Source organism: Nerophis ophidion, linkage group LG27, assembly GCF_033978795.1.
Source record: "Nerophis ophidion isolate RoL-2023_Sa linkage group LG27, RoL_Noph_v1.0, whole genome shotgun sequence".
Classification (NCBI taxonomy): domain Eukaryota; kingdom Metazoa; phylum Chordata; class Actinopteri; order Syngnathiformes; family Syngnathidae; genus Nerophis; species Nerophis ophidion.
Window position 1 is genome coordinate 35,692,001 of NC_084637.1, and position 20,996 is coordinate 35,712,996.

General features: G+C 39.2%; 1 protein-coding gene across 1 annotated transcript; it reads left to right on the forward strand.

Annotated features, from left to right (window-relative positions):
* The first annotated feature begins 898 nt into the window (after nucleotides 1–898).
* On the forward strand, nucleotides 899–20,716 carry actr5 (actin related protein 5). The gene is made up of 9 exons (XM_061889249.1): nucleotides 899–1,320; nucleotides 9,674–9,900; nucleotides 12,987–13,156; nucleotides 16,108–16,325; nucleotides 16,377–16,541; nucleotides 16,602–16,685; nucleotides 16,926–17,065; nucleotides 17,125–17,257; nucleotides 19,988–20,716. The coding sequence occupies exons 1-9, from the start codon at nucleotides 943–945 to the stop codon at nucleotides 20,225–20,227; spliced, it is 1,755 nt and encodes a 584-aa protein (XP_061745233.1). The 5' UTR covers nucleotides 899–942; the 3' UTR covers nucleotides 20,228–20,716.
* The last annotated feature ends 280 nt before the right edge of the window (nucleotides 20,717–20,996 follow it).

Sequence of the window (20,996 nt, forward strand, 5' to 3'; positions counted from 1 at the left end):
CACAATAAGTGTTCAAGTCCAACCTAAACCCTTTCGTTTTGCAACATTTTCAATGTATGAATGTACAAATGTTTGTTTATGTCCGACTGTCTCTTTATTTCATTGACCACTGACCGAAGAAACAAGAATAAACGAAAAATAATAAAGTAAATGGCTGTCAAATTGATGTATTTATTGTAAATATTGTAAATAATGTAAATAATTCAATGTACATACTATGATGATTAACTTGTGTGATGACTGTATTATGTTGATAGTATATATTTGTACCATGAATTGATTAATGTGGACCCCGACTTAAACAAGTTGAAAAACTTATTGGGGTGTTACCATTTAGTGGTCAATTGTAGGGAATATGTACTGTACTGTGCAATCTACTAATAAAAGTATCAATCAATCAATCCAAACAAGCTCAACAAATTGTAATTTGTTAAACTTTTGTAGATCGTGTAAATGCCGTTGACATGATATTTCGTTGTTGTTTCGAACAAACATTTGGCTCATCCGGAGAGAAAGTGCGCCTTAAAGCCAGTTTGGACTCGGCTCTATTTTGCTGCGACACCACTTCAAGATGGCCGCCCAGCAGCGCGCGGTGTGCCTTTTTTGCTGCGACACCACTCCAAGATGGCCGCCCAGCAGAGCGCGGTGTGCCTATTTTGCTGCGACACCACTCCAAGATGGCTGCCCAGCAGAGCGCGGTGTGCCTATTTTGCTGCAACACCACTCTAAGATGGCCGCCCGGCAGCGCGCGGTGTGCCTATTTTGCTGCGACACCACTCCAAGATGGCCGCCCGGCAGCGCGCGGTGTGCCTATTTTGCTGCGACACCACTCCAAGATGGCCGCCCAGCAGCGCGCGGTGTGCCTATTTTGCTGCGACACCACTCCAAGATGGCCGCCCGGCAGCGCGCGGTGTGCCTATTTTGCTGCGACACCACTCCAAGATGGCCGCCCAGCAGAGCGCGGTGTGCCAGGTGTTCTCCTTCCAAGACCGCAAAGCCTCCCCGGACCCCAGCTTCCACCCCCCGGCCTCCTGCGGATCGATGTGCCCCATCGTCATCGACAATGGCTCCTTCCAGACGAGGGCCGACTGGGCGACGCGGGACGCCGGAGCTCCCCGGCTGCTCTTCAGGTCGGTGGCGGCGCGCAGCAGAGGTTCCGCCCGCAGCCACACGCAGGTCCAGGTCGGCAACGACATCCCCAACATGGAGCCTCTGCGCTGGCTGCTCAAGAGCCAGTTCGACCGCAATGTGGTGGTCAACCTGGAGGTCCAGGAGCTCATCTTCGACCACGTCTTCAGCCACCTCCACGTCACCTCGGAGGTGAACTACTAGTCTTCTACTCACTTCTACTCAGAACTACTAGTCTTCTACTCACTTCTACTCAGAACTACTAGTCTTCTACTCACTTCTACTCAGAACTACTAGTCTTCTACTCACTTCTACCCAGAACTACTAGTCTTCTACTCACTTCTACCCAGAACTACTAGTCTTCTACTCACTTCTACTCAGAACTACTAGTCTTCTACTCACTTCTACTCAGAACTACTAGTCTTCTACTCACTTCTACCCAGAACTACTAGTCTTCTACTCACTTCTACTCAGAACTACTAGTCTTCTACTCACTTCTACTCAGAACTATTAGTCTTCTACTCACCTCTACCAGAACTACTAGTCTTCTACTCACTTCTACCCAGAACTACAAGTCTTCTACTCACCTCTACCAGAACTACTAGTCTTCTACTCACTTCTACTCAGAACTACTAGTCTTCTACTCACTTCTACCCAGAAATACTAGTCTTCTACTCACTTCTACCCAGAACTGCTAGTCTTCTACTCACTTCTACCCAAAACTACTAGTCTTCTACTCACTTCTACTCAGAACTACTAGTCTTCTACTCACTTCTACCCAGAACTACTAGTCTTCTACTCACTTCTACCCAGAACTACTAGTCTTCTACTCACTTCTACCCAAAACTACTAGTCTTCTACTCACTTCTACCCAGGACTACTAGTCTTGTACTCACTTCTACCCAGAACTATTAGTCTTCTAGTCCCTTCTATCGGGAACTAGTAGTCTTGTAGTCGCTTCTATCAGGGACTAACAGTCTTTTAGTCGCTTCTATCGGGGAGTAGTGGTCTGTTGATTGCTTATACTGGGGACTAGTAGTCTTCTCGTCGCTTCTACTGGGAACTTGTAGTCTTTTCGTTGCTTCTACTGGGAACTTGTAGTCTTTTCGTTGCTTCTACTGGGAACTTGTAGTCTTCTCGTCGCTTCTATCGGGAACAAGTAGTGTGTTGATTGCTTATATTGGGGACTAGTAGTCTTTTAGTCACTTCTATCGAAAACTACTAGTCTTCTAGTCACTTCTATTGGGAAGTATTAGTCTTTAGTCACACTTACTGCGAACTAGTAGTCTTCTAGTCACTTCTCCTGGGAACTAGTAGTCTTCTAGTCACTTCTACCAGGTACAAGTAGTCTTCTAGTCATTTATACAGGGAAGTAATAGTCTTCTAGTCACTTCTACTGGGAATTAGTAGTCTTCTAGTCACTTCTACTGGGAAGTAGTAGACTTCTAGTCACTTCTACCGGGAACTAGTAGTCTTTTAGTCACTTTTAGTAGTTTTCTAGTCACTTCTAATGAAACTAGTATTCTTTTAGTCTTTTCTACTGGGAACTAGTAGTCTTCTAGTCACTTCTACCGGGAACTAGTAGTATTCTACCGGGAATTCGCAGTCTTTTAGTCACTTCTAGTAGTCTTCTAATCACTTCTACTGGGAAGTAGTAGACTTCTAGTCACTTCTACTGGGAACTAGTAGTCTTTTAGTCACTTTTAGTCGTTTTCTAGTCACTTCTACTGGGAACTAATAGTCTTTTAGTCTTTTCTACTGGGAACTAGTAGTCTTCTAGTCACTTCTACTGGGAACTAGTAGTCTTTTAGGCTTTTCTACTGGGAACTAGTAGTCTTCTAGTCACTTCTACTGGGAACTTGGTAGTCTTCTAGCCACTTATACCGGCAACTAATAGTCTTCTAGTCACTTCTACTGGGAACTAACTCTTTTATGGAGCTTTTAAGCTGATTAACTCCATTTGACACACTTTTCTCCAACTTGTTTTTTCATTTATTCTTATTCCTACTTTTTGTAACTCTGAAACCTGCATGTCATAGATCACATACAACAATGTCATAGATGTCATATATCACATACAACAATGTCATAGATGTCATATATCACATACAACAATGTCATAGATGTCATATATCACATACAACAATGTCATAGATGTCATATATCACATACAACAATGTCATAGATGTCATATATCACATACAACAATGTCATAGATGTCATATATCACATACAACAATGTCATAGATGTCATATATCACATACAACAATGTCAAGGATGTCATATATCACATACAACAATGTCATAGATGTCATATATCACATACAACAATGTCATAGATGTCATATATCACATACAACAATGTCATAGATGTCATATATCACATACAACAATGTCATAGATGTCATATATCACATACAACAATGTCATAGATGTCATAGATCACATACAACAATGTCATAGATGTCATATATCACATACAACAATGTCATAGATGTCATATATCACATACAACAATGTCATAGATGTCATATATCACATACAACAATGTCATAGATGTCATATATCGCATACAACAATGTCATAGATGTCATATATCACATACAACAATGTCATAGATGTCATAGATCACATACAACAATGTCATAGATGTCATATATCGCATACAACAATGTCATAGATGTCATATATCACATACAACAATGTCATAGATGTCATAGATCACATACAACAATGTCATAGATGTCATATATCGCATACAACAATGTCATAGATGTCATATATCGCATACAACAATGTCATAGATGTCATATATCGCATACAACAATGTCATAGATGTCATATATCACATACAACAATGTCATAGATGTCATATATCACATACAACAATGTCATAGATGTCATATATCACATACAACAATGTCATAGATGTCATATATCACATACAACAATGTCATAGATGTCATATATCACATACAACAATGTCATAGATGTCATATATCGCATACAACAATGTCATAGATGTCATATATCACATACAACAATGTCATAGATGTCATATATCACATACAACAATGTCATAGATGTCATATATCACATACAACAATGTCATAGATGTCATAGATCACATACAACAATGTCATAGATGTCATATATCACATACAACAATGTCATAGATGTCATATATCACATACAACAATGTCATAGATGTCATATATCACATACAACAATGTCATAGATGTCATATATCACATACAACAATGTCATAGATGTCATATATCACATACAACAATGTCATAGATGTCATATATCACATACAACAATGTCATAGATGTCATATATCACATACAACAATGTCATAGATGTCATATATCACATACAACAATGTCATAGATGTCACATACAACAATGTCATAGATGTCACATACAACAATGTCATAGATGTCACATACAACAATGTCATAGATGTCACATACAACAATGTCATAGATGTCACATACAACAATGTCATAGATGTCATATGTCACATACAACAATGTCATAGATGTCACATACAACAATGTCATAGATGTCATATATCACATACAACAATGTCATAGATGTCATATATCACATACAACAATGTCATAGATGTCATATATCACATACAACAATGTCATAGATGTCATATATCACATACAACAATGTCATAGATGTCATAGATCACATACAACAATGTCATAGATGTCATAGATCACATACAACAATGTCATAGATGTCATAGATCACATACAACAATGTCATAGATGTCATAGATCACATACAACAATGTCATAGATGTCATATATCACATACAACAATGTCATAGATGTCATAGATCACATACAACAATGTCATAGATGTCATAGATCACATACAACAATGTCATAGATGTCATAGATCACATACAACAATGTCATAGATGTCATAGATCACATACAACAATGTCATAGATGTCATAGATCACATACAACAATGTCATAGATGTCATATATCACATACAACAATGTCATAGATGTCATATGTCACATACAACAATGTCATAGATGTCACATACAACAATGTCATAGATGTCATATATCACATACAACAATGTCATAGATGTCATATATCACATACAACAATGTCATAGATGTCATATATCACATACAACAATGTCATAGATGTCATAGATCACATACAACAATGTCATAGATGTCATAGATCACATACAACAATGTCATAGATGTCATAGATCACATACAACAATGTCATAGATGTCATAGATCACATACAACAATGTCATAGATGTCATATATCACATACAACAATGTCATAGATGTCATAGATCACATACAACAATGTCATAGATGTCATAGATCACATACAACAATGTCATAGATGTCATAGATCACATACAACAATGTCATAGATGTCATAGATCACATACAACAATGTCATAGATGTCATAGATCACATACAACAATGTCATAGATGTCATATATCACATACAACAATGTCATAGATGTCATATATCACATACAACAATGTCATATATCACATACAACAATGTCATAGATGTCATATATCACATACAACAATGTCATAGATGTCATATATCACATACAACAATGTCATAGATGTCATAGATCACATACAACAATGTCATAGATGTCATATATCACATACAACAATGTCATAGATGTCATAGATCACATACAACAATGTCATAGATGTCATATATCACATACAACAATGTCATAGATGTCATATATCACATACAACAATGTCATAGATGTCATATATCACATACAACAATGTCATAGATGTCACATACAACAATGTCATAGATGTCACATACAACAATGTCATAGATGTCACATACAACAATGTCATAGATGTCACATACAACAATGTCATAGATGTCATATGTCACATACAACAATGTCATAGATGTCATATGTCACATACAACAATGTCATAGATGTCACATACAACAATGTCATAGATGTCATATATCACATACAACAATGTCATAGATGTCATATATCACATACAACAATGTCATAGATGTCATATATCACATACAACAATGTCATAGATGTCATATATCACATACAACAATGTCATAGATGTCATAGATCACATACAACAATGTCATAGATGTCATAGATCACATACAACAATGTCATAGATGTCATAGATCACATACAACAATGTCATAGATGTCATAGATCACATACAACAATGTCATAGATGTCATATATCACATACAACAATGTCATAGATGTCATAGATCACATACAACAATGTCATAGATGTCATAGATCACATACAACAATGTCATAGATGTCATAGATCACATACAACAATGTCATAGATGTCATAGATCACATACAACAATGTCATAGATGTCATAGATCACATACAACAATGTCATAGATGTCATATATCACATACAACAATGTCATAGATGTCATATGTCACATACAACAATGTCATAGATGTCACATACAACAATGTCATAGATGTCATATATCACATACAACAATGTCATAGATGTCATATATCACATACAACAATGTCATAGATGTCATATATCACATACAACAATGTCATAGATGTCATATATCACATACAACAATGTCATAGATGTCATAGATCACATACAACAATGTCATAGATGTCATAGATCACATACAACAATGTCATAGATGTCATAGATCACATACAACAATGTCATAGATGTCATAGATCACATACAACAATGTCATAGATGTCATATATCACATACAACAATGTCATAGATGTCATAGATCACATACAACAATGTCATAGATGTCATAGATCACATACAACAATGTCATAGATGTCATAGATCACATACAACAATGTCATAGATGTCATAGATCACATACAACAATGTCATAGATGTCATAGATCACATACAACAATGTCATAGATGTCATATATCACATACAACAATGTCATAGATGTCATATATCACATACAACAATGTCATATATCACATACAACAATGTCATAGATGTCATATATCACATACAACAATGTCATAGATGTCATATATCACATACAACAATGTCATAGATCACATACAACAATGTCATAGATGTCATATATCACATACAACAATGTCATAGATGTCATATATCACATACAACAATGTCATAGATGTCATATATCACATACAACAATGTCATAGATGTCATATATCACATACAACAATGTCATAGATGTCATATATCACATACAACAATGTCATATATCACATACAACAATGTCATATATCACATACAACAATGTCATACAACTGTCACTCCAACACACATCCTGAAAGGACTTTAGCTCAAAGTGTCACCAAGTATTGTGCAAATAAATGTCATGCTTTCAAGTAAAACATTTAAAAACCTCCCTGGATGACTTTCTGACAATATAATTGCGTTTTTGTACAAATATTTTTTAAGCAAATTTTAATTACGCAAGCAAGTAATCACCTGTAATTAATCCAAATTCCATATCGTGAATAATCCAAATTGGAATTAATTATGATAATCTAAATTCTTAATCGTGACTAATCGCAATCAATCCATATTCCAAATTGTGATTAATTATAATTAATCACAATTTGGAATTGTGATTAATCTAAATTCCAAATTGTGATTAATCTACCGCTTATTCCCTTTTAGGGGTCGCGGGGGGCGCTGGCGCCTATCTCAGCTACAATCGGGCGGAAGGCGGGGTACACCCTGGACAAGTCGCCACCTCATCGCAGGGCCAACACAGATAGACAGACAACATTCACACTCACACACTAGGGACCATTTAGTGTTGCCAATCAACCTATCCCCAGGTGCATGTCTTTGGAGGTGGGAGGGGCCTATCCCCAGGTGCATGTCTTTGGAGGTGGGAGGGGCCTATCCCCAGGTGCATGTCTTTGGAGGTGGGAGGGGCCTATCCCCAGGTGCATGTCTTTGGAGGTGGGAGGGGCCTATCCCCAGGTGCATGTCTTTGGAGGTGGGAGGGGCCTATCCCCAGGTGCATGTCTTTGGAGGTGGGAGGGGCCTATCCCCAGGTGCATGTCTTTGGAGGTGGGAGGAAGCCGGAGTACCCGGAGGGAACCCACGCAGTCACGGGGAGAACATGCAAACTCCACACAGAAAGATCCCGAGCCTGGATTTGAACCCAGGACTGCAGGACCTTCGTATTGTGAGGCAGACGCACTAACCCCTCTGCCACCGTAAATTCCAAATTGAAATTCATCGTGAATAACCCAAATTCTAAATTGTGATTAATCGCAATTAATCCAAATTGTGTATAATCCAAATTGTAATTAATCACGATTAATCTAAATTCCAAATGGTGTATAATCCAAATTCCAAATTGTGATTAATCATGATGGATCGAAATTTTAAATCGTGATTAGTCCAAATTCCAAATTGTGATTAATCGTGATCATCCCAAATTCCAAATTCTGATTATTCCAAATTCTGATGAATCCAAATTCCAAATTGTGATTAATCCAAATTCCAAATTTTATGAGTAATCATGATTAATCCAAATTCCAAATTGTGATTAATCCAAATTCCAAATTTTGAGTAATCATGATTAATCCAAAATCCTAATTGTGATTAATCCAAATTCTATTTTGTGATTAATCGCGATAACCGAAATGTTTAAATTGTGATTAATCCAAATTTCTAATTGTGATTAATCCAAATTCTATATTGTGATTAATTGTGATCAACCCAAACTCCAAATTGTGATTAAACAAGATTAATCCACACTCCACATTGTGATTAATTGTGATTAATCCAAAAGCTAAATTGTGATTAGTTTTGACAGCCCTAAAAAAAATTAACATGTATATATATATATATATATATATACACACAGTGGGGCAAAAAAAAAAAATATATATATATATATATATATATATATATATATATATGGCAGCATGGTGGAAGAGGGGTTAATGTGTCTTTCTCACAATACGAAGGTCCTGAGTAGTCAGGGTTCAATCCCGGGCTCGGGATCTTTCTGTGTGGAGTTTGCATGTTCTCCCCGTGAATGCGTGGGTTCCCTCCGGGTACTCCTGCTTCCTCCCACCTCCAAAGACATGCACCTGGGGATAGGCCCCTCCCACCTCCAAAGGCATGCACCTGGGGATAGGCCCCTCCCACCTCCAAAGACATGCACCCGGGGATAGGCCCCTCCCACCTCCAAAGACATGCACCTGGGGATAGGCCCCTCCCACCTCCAAAGACATGCACCTGGGGATAGGTTGATTGGCAACACTAAATTGTCCCTAGTGTTTGAATGTTGTCTGTCTATCTGTGTTGGCCCTGCGATGAGGTGGCGACTTGTCCAGGGTGTACATCGCCTTCCGCCAGATTGTAGCTGAGATAGGCACCAGCGCCCCAAAGGGAATAAGCGGTTGAAAATGGATGGATATATCAAATGTGTCAATCACATGAAGAAAGAAAGTTAGCTTGTTTGACCTCTGACCTTCCTCCTCTGGGGTCCCAGGGCTGCGTGGATCACCCCATCGTGCTGACGGAGGCGCCCTGCAACCCCCTGCACTGCCGGCAGATGATGTCAGAGTTGCTGTTCGAGTGCTACGGCGTCCCTCACGTGTCTTACGGCGTGGACGCCCTCTACAGCTTCCATCACAACAACAGGCAGCCGCCCCAGACGGGCGTGGTCTTGTCCTCAGGGTACCACTGCTCTCACATCCTGCCTGTGCTGGACGGAAGGTGAGGGCCTCCATCTTCCATCCTCATACATACTGAATATTCACACAAGGATCCTTCTTCATGTCTTATATGCAAAGAAAACATGTCAATATGTCACATATTTGTCTCCTGCTTGATGAACATCAACACATTATTGTCCAGCACACTTTATACACTTCATTTATTTGGGAATAAAATGTTCATTTATTTGACAGAACATCTAAAATAGTTTATTGTCCAATATGTCACAGTTATGTGTTCATTGAAATTGAATTAATTTCTTTTATTGAACACTAGCTACATTTATACATCCAATATTTATTTGGAAATATAATGTTCATTTATTTTATGCAACATTAAAAAAAAAAAACTGTCAAATATGTTAAAAACACTTTATTTAATAGTCATATTTATTTTCCAGCAGAGTTTAATTTAATTCATTTTATTGAACATTGACAAATTATTACTTTTTATTTAAATGTTTAATTTAAAACTATGTGTGTATATATAACTGAAAATTTTAATTTTCCTGAAGGAACTCTTCTAAAGGAATAAAGTATTATCTAATCCATCTAATCCAAGACATATATATATATATATATGTGAATATATATATATATATATATATACATATATATATATACATATGTGAATATATATATATATATATATATATACATATATATATATACACATGTATATATATATATATATACATGTATATATATTCACATATATATATGTATATATATACAGTATATATATACATATATATATTTATATATGTATATATATATATAGATATATATATATTCACATATATATATATGTATATATATACATATATATATATATATATATATATATATATCCAAAATCTCTTTCCATATGAGTTGGGAAATTGTGTTAGATGTAAATATAAACGGAATACAATGATTTGCAAATCCTTTTCAAGCCATATTCAAGATATTTGATAATCAAACTCATAAACTTTATTTTTTTTTTGCAAATAATAATTAACTTAGAATTTCATGGCTGCAACACGTGCCAAAGTAGTTGGGAAAGGGCATGTTCACCACTGTGTTACATCACCTTTTCTTTTAACAACACTCAATAAACGTTTGGGAACTGAGGAAACTAATTGTTGAAGCTTTGAAAGTGGAATTCTTTCCCATTCTTGTTTTATGTAGAGCTTCAGTCCTTCAACAGTCCGGGGTCTCCGCTGTCGTATGTTATGCTTCATAATGCGCCACACATTTTCTATGGGAGACAGGTCTGGACTGCAGGCGGGCCAGGAAAGTACCCGCACTCTTTTACTACGAAGCCACGCTGTTGTAACACGTGCTGAATGTGGCTTAACATTGTCTTGCTGCAATAAGCAGGGGCGTCCATGAAAAAGACAGCACTTAGATGGTAGCATATGTTGTTCCCCCCCCCAAAAAAATAAAAAATGTATATCTATAAATTAGGGATGCACCGATTAATCGGTAACCGAGTATATTCGGCCGAATATGGCAAAAAAAGCTACATTCGGCCTTCGGTGGAATGAGTTAAAAACAAGGCCGAATAGTGGCGTGTGACGCAATTTTTTGACGCAGTGACGCAATCGACCAACGTGCAGTGACGTTGGGATATGTTGTGTACCTGTATAAGTGTATGAGGTTACAATGTTGTGTACCTGTATAAGTGTATGAGGTTACAATGTTGTGTACCTGTATAAGTGTATGAGGTTACATTGGGATATGTTGTGTACCTGTATAAGTGTATGAGGTTACATTGGGATATGTTGTGTACCTGTATAAGTGTATGAGGTTACATTGGGATATGTTGTGTACCTGTATAAGTGTATGAGGTTACATTGGGATATGTTGTGTACCTGTATAAGTGTATGAGGTTACATTGGGATATGTTGTGTACCTGTATAAGTGTATGAGGTTACATTGGGATATGTTGTGTACCTGTATAAGTGTATGAGGTTACAAGCACACACTTATTGAGATTTACTTGAGCCTTCTGTTTACATTATTAGCCTGTTGTGTAGGCTACCTGTATAAGTGTATGAGGTTACAAGCACACACTTATTGAGATTTACTTGAGCCTTCTGTTTACATTATTAGCATATCTACTGTGGCTAAGCAGACTTTTGCCAAAAGGACAATAATTCATTTGTTGTGGGTTTATCCACTTTAATGCACTTTTATTTTTTTTTGCAATGCATGTTTTGTTTGAAGGCCTAATATAAATGAAAAACTTTGTGCTTTTTTTGAAAAGCAAAGGCTACTGGATTATTTAAAAAATGTCAATATTCAATAAAAAAATTACTTTATTTGAAAAACATGTCTGAATATTTATTCTAGGCTATTTATGCAATATAAAAAAATTGTGAAAAACTGCATTCATTATTCGGTATTCGGCCTTCGGCCAAGAGTTTAAATTTTATTCGGCTTCGTCCACAAATTTTCATTTCGGTGCATCCCTACTATGTATATATATATATATATATATATATATATATATACACACCTGTATGTACCTTTCAGCATTAATGGTGCCTTCACACATGTGTAAGTTACCCATGCCTTGGGCACTAATGCACCCCCATACCATCACACATGCTGGCTTTTCAACTTTGCGTCCATAACAGTCTGGATGGTTCGCTTCACCTTTGGTCTGAATGACACGATGTCGAATATTTCTAAAAACAATTTGAAAAGTGGACTCGTCAGAACACAGAACACTTTTCCACTTTGCTTCAGTCCATCTTAGATGAACTCGTGGGCCCAGAGAAGCCGGCGGCGTTTCTGGATGTTGTTGATAAATAGCTTTTGCTTTGCATAATAGAGTTTTAACTTGCACTTACAGATGTAGCGACCAACTGTATTTAGTGACAGTGGTTTTCTGAAGTGTTCCTGAGCCCATGTGGTGATATCCTTTAGAGATTGATGTGGGTTTTTGATACAGTGCTGTCCGAGGGATGGAAGGTCACGGTCATTCAATGTTGGTTTCCAGCAATGCCGCTTACGTAGAGTGATTTCTCCAGATTCTCATGTTAAATGAATATTGTAGATATGTATTTGTTGAATGGTGTCTTGTGGTGTGCCCCCTAGGTTGGACGGGGTGAACTGCAAGCGCGTGAACGTCGCCGGAGGCCAGGCGGCAGCTTACCTGCAGAGGCTCCTGCAGCTGAAGTACCCAGGTCACCTGGCCGCCATCACACTCAGCCGCATGGAGGAGCTGCTGCACGGCCACAGCTACACCGCTGTGGACTATCAACAAGGTGTGGCACCACCCCAGGGCAGGAGAGGGGGTGTACAGTAGTTGTAGTCAAGGCACACCAGAAGATATTTAGGCTCAATATTCATGGTGTCAATGTTCGGACATTCACACCATGAATATAATATCATATATATAATATCATATATATAATATTCTACACCCCAAAATCATCCATCCATCCATTTTCTACCGCTTATTCCCTTTTGGGGTCGCGGGGGGCGCTGGCGCCTATCTCAGCTACAATCGGGCGGAAGGCGGGGTACACCCTGGACAAATCGCCACCTCATGGAAGGGCCGACACAGATAGACAGACAACATTCACACTCACATTCACACACTAGGGCCAATTTAGTGTTGCCAATCAACCTATCCCCAGGTGCATGTCTTTGGAGGTGGGAGGGGCCTATCCCCAGGTGCATGTCTTTGGAAGTGGGAGGAAGCCGGAGTACCCGGAGGGAACCCACGCATTCACGGGGAGAACATGCAAACTCCACACAGAAAGATCCCGAGCCTGGATTTGAACCCAGGACTGCAGGACCTTCGTATTGTGAGGCAGACGCACTAACCCCTCTGCCACCGCGAAGCCCCCCAAAATCATATATTTATTATTATTGATGTTATGATTATTATGTGTAAATGTCCAACATTCACATTTTCCTGAAATTCCAGGAATTTCGAAATACCTATTGTCATTTCAAACTGTTGCTACGTCAACATAATTTTTCAACTGATTCCAAATGTGTGTATGTATGTATGTATGTATGTATATATGTATATATATATATATATATATATATATATATATATATATATATATATATATATATATATGTATATGTATATATATATGTCAGGACTAAGGCGTGGCAGGCATGAGTTCAGGTACATATTTGTTTATTTAAACACTATAATAAAAAATAAACAAACTAAGGGTGCTCATAATGAGGTACAGAACTTGGCTACAAAAATATAAACAAGAACACTTGCTGTATTGGCATGAATGATAATGAATAAACAAAAGATACTATCAACGATACTCAATAAACCAAAAACTAGCACTGAGGCAAAAAATACAAAAGGCTTACGTGGCGTAGTCAAAATAAAGTAGCAGCATGGCAAGGCATGAAGAGTGCGTGGTCGTGGTCAAAATATGCAGGCATCTACAAAAGGCAAAGTTCCCAGAATGATGAACAGAAAGCAAATGACTTAAGTACTGGCTGTGGTAATAGAAAACAGGTGTGAGAGGCTGAGGATCGGGGCGCGACTTAAGGGGACCAGGTGGAAACTAATGGCTTGGCATGGAAACAAACAAAACCAGGAAGTGCAAAACATGACTGAATGTCCAAAATCAAAACATAACATGACAAAACATAAACCTTGCTTAATAGGCATGACAATAGAAGTATATGTATATATATATATATATATATATATATATATATATATAAGTATATATATAAAGTATATATGTATATGTGTATATATATATATATGTGTGTATATATATGTATGTATACATGTGTGTGTATATATATGTATGTATATGTGTGTGTGTGTGTATATATATATGTATGTGTGTATATATATGTATGTATATATATATGTATGTATGTATATATGTGTGTGTATATATATATATATATATATACATATATATTTATATATATATATATATATATATATAAAATCATCATGATATTATGATATGGTAAATGGGTCCAAAAACTATTTGATAAAGTTGTTATTAATACTTTTTGGTCCCATTTGGTTTTAACAAAATAAATCAAGTATTGTGAGTGTATATTACCTTTCTGTATTTGTATGTGAAGCAGCAATAGCTATCATCCATGAAAACGTACTTTGTATGATCGCATTCATTTTGTCTTAAAGTCCAGTTTAGAGAAGTATTTCATCTTGGATACAGTATATAATCCTCCACATTGGCAGACACATTCATTTATTTCAATTTCATTCCAAGAAATTGAACAATATTTTTGTATCTGACAAAAAACAACCATAAACGCTCGCTTACTCTAATAAAAATGCCATGTTTGTTATAAATACAGTTGAAAAAACAAAAACAAAAAAAAAAATGCTGGCTTCCGCTGAAGAGACCTGTGTCTGCTAGCTTGAGCGCCCCCACTTCTCCTACTTCTTCTGTTGAAGCATTCAACTGCAAGTTGACAATGTATCGCCCCATACCTTGAGGCAGAGGTACTTGCTGCCTCAAGACCTGCCTTTTCCCCATGGCAACAAGCATGCGCCCCCTAGCACGCACGCCCAATACACACGGTGTGTAGCCGTGGAGGCACCGCCTGTGTCTGCCTCACTTCTTATCTGCTGCATTGTTCTGATCAGGAAACATGGAATTTCCGTGATTTTGACCATGAAAATTGTCAAAATATACAGGAACCACACCAAAATCACATAAAGCATAAACCAAAAGAGAAATACTAAAACTTGTTTTATTTTATTACTTTGTTTTGTAACATCTCATGGTTAAGCCACCTGGTGGCAGGTGAGGCGGCGGCGATGACCAAGAAGAACGCGGAGTTGGAATATAATCACAACACTTTATGTACATATTTATATAATATGTAACTACAAGCTCCATTCACAGACAGAGTCCCATTGCTTTTATGAGCGATCAAGCAAGTCAAAAGCCGGAAAAAAAAAAGAAAAAAAGTTTTTGTTTTGTGGCGGCCGTAACTCTTTCGTGGTGGGCCGCCACAAATAAATGTATGTGTGGGAAACCCTGTTATATGTATATATGTATGTGTGTGTGTGTATATATACACATATATATGTTTGTGTGTGTATGTATGTGTGTAGTATCTGCTGCTGTAGTTATTAAAAAAAAAGATAATGATGGGGATTAATGCCAAATATGGTCGTTAAAAGGTGGAAGTGGAATGTAGAGCGTGTCTAAGACTTGATGTTTCCTTGTGTCAGAACTAGAAAAGTGGCGCAGCCCGGAGTTCTACGAGCGCGAGGTCCACAGGATGCAGCTCCCCTTCTCGGGCAAGCTCCCCGGCGGCTGCGTGAGTGCCGAGGAGAGGCAGGAGAGGCGGGCCCAGCAGCTGAGGCGCCTTCAGGACATCAACGCTCGGCGGCGTGGAGAGAAGCTGCAGCAGGACCAGGAGAGGCTGGACAGACTGACGGCGGTGCAGGTGAGAGTCTGGAGATCACTTTCAAATGAATAGTCATCGAGGTGTGTGCAGGAGCTGCTGGAGGACGGCCTGCTGGACCACTTCCACAAGAGTCTGCAGGAACTCAACATGGACTCTGCCGAGGAGCTGCAGTCCTACATCACCAAGCTCCAGCAGGCGGTGGAGCAGAGCAGACACAAGCTGCTGCACAGTGACACGGCAGAGGCAAAGACCGAGGTAGGCCTCTACACCCTCAGGCCTGTCATGTGACCTGAGGGGCTTTCTACTTCCTGTCAGGCGTCTGAGCTGGAGGAGGGTGACAACATGTACGCCGACTTCCCTGAGGACACGCTGCCAGAGAAAGCTGCTCATGTGCTGCAGGTACAAATAATCATTTCCAGAAATAATCTTCCTGTGTGTGTGTGTGTGTGTGTGTGTGTGTGTGTGTGTATATATATATGTATCTACTGTATGCGTATATATGCATATAAATATGTATGTATGTATATATTAATGTACTGTATGTGTATATATATTTCCTATTGTTGGTGTGTTGAGTTGTATCACTGTGACTATTTCCTGTTGTTGGTGTATTTCCTTCCTCCATCACACCCGCTGCAGCCGGCCTTCAACATGGCCGAATATCACCAACTGTTTGTGGGCACGGAGCGTCTGCGCTGCCCTGAGATCCTCTTCCAGCCCTCGCTGACCGGGGAGGACCAGATGGGCCTGATGGAGACGCTGCAGTACGTGCTGGCCAGGTAAACAAACATGGCCGCCGGCGCCCAAACACCAGGTCCCATTCAAAGGCTGTGTTCAGGTACACTCCTGAGCAGCAGGAGGCGCTGGTGAGCAACGTCTTCCTGACTGGAGGAAACATGCAGTATCCTGGCATGAAGGAGAGGATGGAGAGAGAGCTGCTGGCTATCAGACCCTTTCAGTCACACTTTAAGGTACACACTCCACTATCAGACCCTTTCAGTCACACTTTAAGGTACACACTCCACTATCAGACCCTTTCAGTCACACTTTAAGGTACACACTCCACTATCAGACCCTTTCAGTCACACTTTAAGGTACACACTCCACTATCAGACCCTTTCAGTCACACTTTAAGGTACACACTCTACTATCAGACCCTTTCAGTCACACTTTAAGGTACACACTCCACTATCAGACCCTTTCAGTCACACTTTAAGGTACACACTCCACTATCAGACCCTTTCAGTCACACTTTAAGGTACACACTCCACTATCAGACCCTTTCAGTCACACTTTAAGGTACACACTCCACTATCAGACCCTTTCAGTCACACTTTAAGGTACACACTCCACTATCAGACCCTTTCAGTCACACTTTAAGGTACACACTCCACTATCAGACCCTTTCAGTCACACTTTAAGGTACACACTCCACTATCAGACCCTTTCAGTCACACTTTAAGGTAAACACTCCACTATCAGACCCTTTCAGTCACACTTTAAGGTACACACTCCACTATCAGACCCTTTCAGTCACACTTTAAGGTACACACTCCACTATCAGACCCTTTCAGTCACACTTTAAGGTACACACTCCACTATCAGACCCTTTCAGTCACACTTTAAGGTACACACTCCACTATCAGACCCTTTCAGTCACACTTAAGGTAAACACTCCACTATCAGACCCTTTCAGTCACACTTTAAGGTACACACTCCACTATCAGACCCTTTCAGTCACACTTTAAGGTACACACTCCACTATCAGACCCTTTCAGTCACACTTTAAGGTACACACTCCACTATCAGACCCTTTCAGTCACACTTTAAGGTACACACTCCACTATCAGACCCTTTCAGTCACACTTTAAGGTACACACTCCACTATCAGACCCTTTCAGTCACACTTTAAGGTAAACACTCCACTATCAGACCCTTTCAGTCACACTTTAAGGTACACACTCCACTATCAGACCCTTTCAGTCACACTTTAAGGTACACACTCCACTATCAGACCCTTTCAGTCACACTTTAAGGTACACACTCCACTATCAGACCCTTTCAGTCACACTTTAAGGTACACACTCCACTATCAGACCCTTTCAGTCACACTTTAAGGTACACACTCCACTATCAGACCCTTTCAGTCACACTTTAAGGTACACACTCCACTATCAGACCCTTTCAGTCACACTTTAAGGTACACACTCCACTATCAGACCCTTTCAGTCACACTTTAAGGTACACACTCCACTATCAGACCCTTTCAGTCACACTTTAAGGTACACACTCCACTATCAGACCCTTTCAGTCACACTTTAAGGTACACACTCCACTATCAGACCCTTTCAGTCACACTATAAGGTACACACTCCACTATCAGACCCTTTCAGTCACACTTTAAGGTACACACTCCACTATCAGACCCTTTCAGTCACTATTTAAGGTACACACTCCACTATCAGACCCTTTCAGTCACACTTTAAGGTACACACTCCACTATCAGACCCTTTCAGTCACTATTTAAGGTACACACTCCACTATCAGACCCTTTCAGTCACACTTTAAGGTACACACTCCACTATCAGACCCTTTCAGTCACACTTTAAGGTACACACTCCACTATCAGACCCTTTCAGTCACTATTTAAGGTACACACTCCACTATCAGACCCTTTCAGTCACACTTAAGGTACACACTCCACTATCAGACCCATTCAGTCACACTTTAAGGTACACACTCCACTATCAGACCCTTTCAGTCACTATTTAAGGTACACACTCCACTATCAGACCCTTTCAGTCACTATTTAAGGTACACACTCCACTATCAGACCCATTCAGTCACACTTTAAGGTGCACACTCCACTATCAGACCCTTTCAGTCACACTTTAAGGTACACACTCCACTATCAGACCCATTCAGTCACACTTTAAGGTACACACTCCACTATCAGACCCTTTCAGTCACACTTTAAGGTACACACTCCACTATCAGACCCTTTCAGTCACACTTTAAGGTACACACTCCACTATCAGACCCTTTCAGTCACACTTTAAGGTACACACTCCACTATCAGACCCTTTCAGTCACTATTTAAGGTACACACTCCACTATCAGACCCTTTCAGTCACACTTTAAGGTACACACTCCACTATCAGACCCTTTCAGTCACACTTTAAGGTACACACTCCACTATCAGACCCTTTCAGTCACACTTTAAGGTACACACTCCACTATCAGACCCTTTCAGTCACACTTAAGGTACACACTCCACTATCGGACCCTTTCAGTCACACTTTAAGGTACACACTCCACTATCAGACCCTTTCAGTCACACTTTAAGGTACACACTCCACTATCAGACCCTTTCAGTCACACTTTAAGGTACACACTCCACTATCAGACCCTTTCAGTCACACTTTAAGGTACACACTCCACTATCAGACCCTTTCAGTCACACTTTAAGGTACACACTCCACTATCAGACCCTTTCAGTCACACTTTAAGGTACACACTCCACTATCAGACCCTTTCAGTCACACTTTAAGGTACAAACCCCAGAATTGAAGGATTTATAGAATTGTCTCCAACTTGCATGTATGCTAACTGTTGCCATTCTTACATGCTATCATTAGCATGCTAGCTTTTCAGCTTCCATCAAGCAGTAGTTGACAGTATTTGTGTCCGTCCTGTCCCAGGTAACCATGGCGACACGGCCGGCCCTGGACGCCTGGCTGGGGGCCAGGGACTGGGCCCTGGAGCACCCCCCTGGTGGCGGGGGGGAGGGCTGGATCAGCCGGCAGGACTACGAGGAGAAAGGAGGCGAGTATCTTAGTGAGCACTGCGCCTCCAACGTCTACGTCCCCATCAAGGTCAACAGAAATGTCCCCGCTCGGCCGCTTGAAGCTCCCGTCGCCATGGTAACATCCCCTTTGTGATGAGTGTGGGAGTACAGCGACATGCAAAATGGACGCCCTCGCAGCCATGTGATGTCTCCCGGCCAATCAGCAGACAGGTACCATGTTTGTACTTTTGTAAATACACACTTGACTCTTCAACTATATGGACTTTTACACATGTGCAGTACCATGGTTTCACCACTAGATGTAGCAAGTGTACACTGAATCACAGACATTCACTGTACATTAACTCAAATATTATTACATCTAAGTCAGATATAAAGTACAGTACATTTTATTTATATATATATATATATATATATATATATATATATATGTGTATGTATATATGTCCATTCATATCTGTGCTGTGTATTTCCACTTAGACATGTTTCTACTCCTAAGTGGGGATGAAATATCAGGGTATTATAATTGTGTACATGTAAATAAACATGATTAATAATTGTGTACATGTAAATAAACATGATTAATATTTGTGTACATGTGAATAAACAAGACAAAGTGTCACCCCATGTTGGTTTTTACATCCGCCAATTTAAAAGTGCCAGTATAAAACTACACTCACTAGGTTATTGTTTGACTCTTCAGTGTTATTGTGACAACTTTGAAACTGCAATACTGTAGCTACAATACTACTGTGCTTACAATACTACTGTATCTACAATACTACTGTATCTACAATACTACTGTGTATTCCATACAAATGTCTCTACAATACAGTTGTATGTACAATAGAGTTGTACCTACATTACTACTGAATGTACAATACTACTGTATCTAAAAAGCT